Source organism: Neopelma chrysocephalum, unplaced genomic scaffold (assembly GCF_003984885.1).
Source record: "Neopelma chrysocephalum unplaced genomic scaffold, ASM398488v2 Primary Assembly neopelma1_147, whole genome shotgun sequence".
Lineage (NCBI taxonomy): Eukaryota > Metazoa > Chordata > Aves > Passeriformes > Pipridae > Neopelma > Neopelma chrysocephalum.
The window spans coordinates 1,213,957-1,219,976 of NW_020897809.1; the positions used below are offsets into that span (position 1 = coordinate 1,213,957).

The 6,020-nt window shown below is 51.4% G+C and overlaps 1 protein-coding gene across 1 annotated transcript; it reads left to right on the top strand.

The window, feature by feature from the left end:
- On the top strand, nt 1-5,737 carry CUNH3orf18 (chromosome unknown C3orf18 homolog). The gene is made up of 4 exons (XM_027700625.1): nt 1-604; nt 1,948-1,973; nt 3,539-3,668; nt 5,515-5,737. The coding sequence occupies exons 1-4, from the start codon at nt 371-373 to the stop codon at nt 5,593-5,595; spliced, it is 471 nt and encodes a 156-aa protein (XP_027556426.1). The 5' UTR covers nt 1-370; the 3' UTR covers nt 5,596-5,737.
- The last annotated feature ends 283 nt before the right edge of the window (nt 5,738-6,020 follow it).

Below are 6,020 nucleotides of genomic sequence, written 5' to 3' on the forward strand. Positions count from 1 at the left end.
AGTGCCTGCAGGGAGGCAGAGCTGAGCAGTGAGGGGAGAGTTATTGCTGACTTCAAGTGAATCAGGCATGGCTTTGGGGCCCTCAGTACCCCCAAAAAATCTTTTGCTTATTTTGAGTCGACATTCAGAAACTGTCCTGGTGAATCGGGGAACTGTGGAAAAGGCTGTGCCCATCTCCAAGAGCTCTGCACTGTTCATCTGTTCTCATTCTGTCCTAGGCAGAATCCAGCGTGGTTCCCATGAAGGAAACCCATCAGTGGTGATGCTCCAGGACAGCTCTCACGTGAGGGTCCTCCATAGGAAGGGCAGCTCTGCACTCTGATGGGTGAGGACACCAGCTCGGTGACAGGAGCTCCCAACAGCGGGCAGGATGAGTTACAGCTCACCCTCTGTGCACGACTTGTATCACAGCACCCCCACCACAGCCAGGCCAGACCCAGGGACAGCTCTGGATGTGACTGTACCAGAAACAGCCACCATAAGCCCTGAGACTACCAGCTTCAACAGCACCAAAATCCCAGATGTGGCCAGCACTGGAGCCGGCATGAGCACGATGCTGCTGTCCTTTGGGATCATTACTGTGATTGGGTTGGCTGTAGCTATGGTAAGAGAGCCCAGCTAAATAATCCTCTGTCTCTTGAGGGTGGAGGGTGGCAAGGGGTTCTAGGACTGATTTGGGTTGAATAATTTATTTGTATTCTACTAAAGACTCACCCAGAACTGCTAAGAATTGATAGTTCCTGAGATCCCTTTCTTTTTAAAGCCTTTATCCAGTGCTCCAGTATTTCTGCAGGTCCTGAAGTCTCCAAACAGGATGCCCAGCAGGCCTAGAAGAAGCCTTATGTAGTATTTGTTTTTCATAGCAATAGGAAGTTCAATTAAAAGAACACAAAGCAGATATTCTGTTCTGACTTGTTACCTGAAACAGTTGCATTGATTTGAACCTTGTCAACACTGGGGACCTGCAAGAAAGTTCATACAAATTAACTTTTACAGCAGACTGTTGAAACCACATTGATCTCCCCTGTGGACATGGGGTAATTGTTTTTGAATTAAAGTGGCCTGAATCCATCCTAGCGAGACTCACTCTGGACTGCACGTCCCAGGCTGTGCTTGCTGGGTATCCGTCCTTGAGGGTTTGCTGTGTCACTAACCTTGCCATTAATGCTGTGGGCAGCAGCTTTCAGAAACCACAGTTTCGGGCCCAAAACAGGCAGTGCAAATGCTGTAGTAGTTGTTCTGATACATAACCAGATCGTTTCCCTGCCAACAGAGAAGAGGAGGGAGCAGCAAGCTCCCGTTCCTCGTACGAGGAAGGGCTTCACTAACACAACCAGCAGAGGAGCCTACTGCAAAATTTCATTGCAGGCCCCGGGAGGAGTTTTTCCAAAAGCCCCTAAGAAAACCTGGAAACGGTCATAAGTTCCCAAGAGCAACCTGCAGCATCCGTAGTTCTCAGCACAAGGCTGTGGAGGCCCAAAGCCTCCCTTTCTTCCCAGCGCAGCCGCTCGTTCCGGCTGACCGAGGCAAGTCCCTGAGCATGCCCTCTTTGCTTCTTCCCTTTCTGCTGGGGAGGGGGTAGCAGCACTTCTACAGATGAAAACCACAAAGGGAAGCTTTTCCATCCACTCTTGAACTGCAACATACGTCCTGCAGCCACAGCAATGTGCTGAGCTACACCTAATAATACACCTAATACTCTTACTCCTACTAACACACCTAATAACAGGCCACTCGAGCACTTAGTGCCAGACATGATGTGCTGCCAAGTTCACACTGATCCACATGGAATTTCATTTCCAGTTGTCACTTCTCCCTTCCCCCTGCTTTGGTGCACAGTGACACCAACCTTCTACACCTCCCTTCTGTGTGCCCTGTGCCCAAAATTTCTGGGCTGCTCCTCATCCTGCCAGGACTGTTGTAATGGTGGTTCTCTTTCTCCTTCAGGTTCTGTATATCAGGAAGAGGAAGAGGTAAGTAATGTCTGTTGTTGGCTGAAGGGAACTCAGTGCTTCAAAATCCAGAGTGGGCTGGGAAGGACACAGGGAGATGGGGAGGGCATAAACGAGGGCTGTCTGAGAACAAGGCTGCAGGAATCAGCTGTGTGGGACAGGCAGGGACACTGCACTCCTGGCACTGGCCCATCCTCTGACACCAGAGCTTCAAAGACTCCTCCGCAGCTTTGGAAGGAAAATCAGGTTGAGCAGGAGGAGGTTGGGGATCCTGCAGACTTCACTCTTCATCTGTGAGATGCACCAAAACACAGCAAAGAGTTATGGGTGTATAAAGGAGCTGGGAACTCTGTCATGAAAGGTGTGAATCTCAGGTTTCTGCCATTCCCAGATCCCTGTTTTCCAACAGCCCAGACAGTGACAGCAGCTGGCAGCAGCACAGTGCAGAGATGCAGCTCTCTAGCCCAAGACTTGCTAAGCTCCTAGCTGAAAATAGAGAGGAGAGCAGCATGCAGGGAGACAAATTACTTGTTTCTCCTGTCTCTGACAGCAGGACCAGTGAAGATCCATTGGCTGTGGTACCTCCTCCCTACCTGATTCCTTGGGGCAGGCCTGGCCTGGCCACAGACTTCCAAGAAGAGCTGCTGCCCACTGTAAAATTTCCAAGCCTGACCCTGCAGCCCAGGCCTGGATACTGCCACAGGAGCAGCTAATGCTTGGCCTGTGAAAGTAGCACTGCTGGAGATAATGGTTGTGCTGGCAAACCCATCTAGAAGCAAGGAAAGAATGTGTCATCCTCACACTTGCCAAAATAGATATTTGTGGTGATACTGCCAGTAACTGCTTGTGTGTTTCCCTCTGCCACCCCCCAAAACTCGGCTACAGCCCGAGGCAGGGCTCAGTGCTTTCCCAGGACCATGCCCATCCATCGTCCATCTCTGAGCTGCCCAGTACTTAGGGAGACTCCTTGGGGTAACACTTCATAGCTCTGTCTCTTGGAGCAATGATACAAGAGCAGGAACAGTCTGCAGGCATCAGCCTCCTGTGAGAATCTCCTCTTTCCTGTTCTCTATTCATTGTTTATTATTTTCTATTTATTTTTATGTACTTCAGCCCTGGAGTTAAAGTACTGTTAGGTCACTGGAGCAAGAAGTGTCCTGCTGCTGGCAGACAGTGGGACATGGCAGGACAGGCTCTTGTGGGCACAGGGACGGGGGGAGAAGTCACAAGATGCCCAGCCAGTATGTTCCACTGGCTCTTTTGTGCTTGATCTTTTAAGGTCTGTGGGAACTTAAATCTCTGTCTGATTCCTCCGTGTGTAATGCCTGCCAACACTGATTAGTGATGGCAATTAATCCCTGTAACTGCACTCTGGGTGTCTTCCACTCCTGCCCGCTGAGTGTAGTAGGTTCTTCTCCTCATCCCTGCAGGACAGGACACAGCCCTTACGCAGCAGGAGCCACAGGAGCAGAATCCCTGGGCAGCAGGAGCAGCAGCCTGGAGAAAGCCTCAGCAGTGGGGTGGGGAAGGCAGCCTGAGCATCTGTTCTTCTCAACCAACCCTTTTCCCTCCCCTCCCATGGGCAGGTTGGAGAAGCTACGGCACCAGCTGATGCCCATGTACAACTTTGATCCCACTGAGGAACAGGATGAACTGGAGCAGGAGCTGTTGGAACATGGGCGAGATGCAGCATCTTCCCAGGCATCACAGAGCAAGGTAGGAAAGACCAGTGAATCTCTTAGTACAGCCACAGGTACCTGCACTGCTTTTCTTACAGACACAGAGGGGGCTTGTGAACTAAGACCTCAGGAGGACTTCCTCACCTCTGCCAGCCCCGGAGACTTGAGCATTTTGGAGTGCTTAGGATGGACTGAGGAGTCAGGCAACTAGGACAAAGTGTCTGGGGAGACAAAGTGCTGGTTCTACTCGAGTAGGAGAGAGAAAAGGGCAACTTGAGTAATTAAGGATGAGTTTACTACAGTTTACCACCCAGAGCACCACAAGGGAGCAGTAGGATGAATGTAGTTTTCTGGGAGACAGGACTTCAGTGCCCACAAAGCACTAAGGCTCCTTTGCCCTTGCCCTGAAAAGCAAGTAATTTCCACCCAATTCCAAGCTATCCCCACTTTGCCTAAGGATTCAAGTGTGGAACGAGGCCTTGCTGAGGGAAAGCCTGTAATCATAAGAGCTAACTGTGCTGGAAGCCCTAAGAACACAGACAGAGCCTGCACTGCTGGGGCACAGCACAGCTGGGCTTGTCTGCACCTCCAGGCCAGCCCTGCTGGGCACAGAGCACACCTGGCTCAGACACACAGAAGAGAGCAGGGTTTTCTATTTGAGTTTGGGGTTAGAGAAGAAGCAGCTCTGACCCCTTCTGAGTGCTCCAAGGTGTGCAGTGTGCTGAGAAATTACCAGGCCCTCAGAGACCACTGACTTATTACATCTGTGAGTTAGAAAGAGCTTGATACTTTGGCCTGTAATTTTTGACTAATGGTCCAGGTGGGTCTTTGACGAGAGGATATCTCCTTCCCAGTGTAGCAGGAGGTAGGAGAAATAGGGAAGAAGGGCTACTCACCATCATTTGAAGCCAGCTTCAGAGTGTTTTCTGTTTCCTCTGTCACCTCCACCACACAAAAAGCCTTTCTGAAAGAGCCAGCAGGGATGGTTGGAACAGGTACATCTCAGCCAGTGATACAACCTCTCCTTTCTTGAATGCCTCACCAGTTGCTCTGTGCTGCCCATGTCTTCCCCTGGTTTTCCTGTCCAGGAGCAGGAATTCTCCCAAACAATTCTCAGTCTTTACACCTTCAGATAATCTGTAGCAAGCTTGGTGTGGGCAGAAAGGGAAAGAGGAGATACTAAATAGAAACGTAATTATAAAATATTTACCTTGACCTTACCCAGCCTGCTGAAGAGCACAAAGGAGATGTGTGTGTTTGAATATAAAAGACAGTCAATCTATGGAATATGCTGGTTTGGGAAAGCAAGAAACGTGTTGTATAAAAGCAAAAGATCTTGTCCTTAGAGTAGCACATACTGGGAAAACATCAGATCCCTCTATTAGTCCACACAGGGGACTTCCCTGCAGGTAGTAGAGAGGAGGAATTATAAGGGCAGAAGTAACCTTAGTACAGTAAAAGCAGATCCTTCCTATACAGGGACTGGCCAGCAGGATACCTCAGATCCCTCCAGAGCTTGCTAAGGCAGATACCTGTGCTTGGAAAGTAAAAGAGTTTAAAGGCTTAACATAATAAGAGAGGGAGAGTCTAAAACAACAGCCCGAGTTCAGGCAGTGGCATGGTTCCAGGCCTCCTTGATGTCTCAAGTCCTTTCATGCTGCCTTGTATATATAAATAGGGAGACCCAGTAATCCAATGATGTGGGGATTTTCACCTGGCACGATGTGCTGCCTTACTCCCCAGCCTGTTGTATTTTCATGTCACAGCCTCGCTAACGCCGTTAGCCAGGCAGCCCCCCCGGGAGGGATGAGCCCGGGTCCAGCAGTGCAGCCCGTGCCGAGGCAGGGCAGCCGTGCTGGCTCTCACTGTGCCTGTCCCTGCAGGTGCTGCTGGCCGGGCAGGGAGCCGTGCAGAGACCCAGCCGCCTCGTGTTCACCGACGTGGCCAACGCCATCCACGCGTGACAGCAGCTGCCCCGCCGGGCCCACCGAGGACGAGGCAGCAGAGCAGCGACTTCCCGCCCGCACGGCCGATCCACTGAGCCCCGCTGGGCACCCCGGGGGTTTGTGTTACCACCCCTCTGGGAAGCAAACCCTTTGTGAGGGCAGTGGTGATTTTTTGGTGCGTCTGTTCCCACTGAAAGGTCCCGAGCTCCCGTTTCTGGGCTGGCGCTGGCTGATTCCACCTGCCAGGCTTTGTGCTTCGGAACAGCGCCTGCTTTGTGTAGATTACCCTGTCAGAGCACACGTGTGGGCTCTCTGGGCCAGGGAAGGAGGACAGGTGCACGTTTCAGGCACCTTCCCCCTTGGCTTTGTGTCACCAGGCCCCAAGGAAAGCGATGAATGAGCCTCTCTGTGCAGTGACCACAGCTCTGGCAGGTCCTGGGAGT

Coding starts and splice junctions, on each gene's coding strand:
- CUNH3orf18 (XM_027700625.1), top strand. CDS start 371: ATGAGTTACAGCTCACCCTCTGTGCACGACTTGTATCACAGCACCCCC. Junction 1,974..3,538: donor TATATCAGGAAGAGGAAGAG/GTAAGTAATGTC, acceptor TCCCATGGGCAG/GTTGGAGAAGCTACGGCACC. Junction 3,669..5,514: donor CCCAGGCATCACAGAGCAAG/GTAGGAAAGACC, acceptor CTGTCCCTGCAG/GTGCTGCTGGCCGGGCAGGG.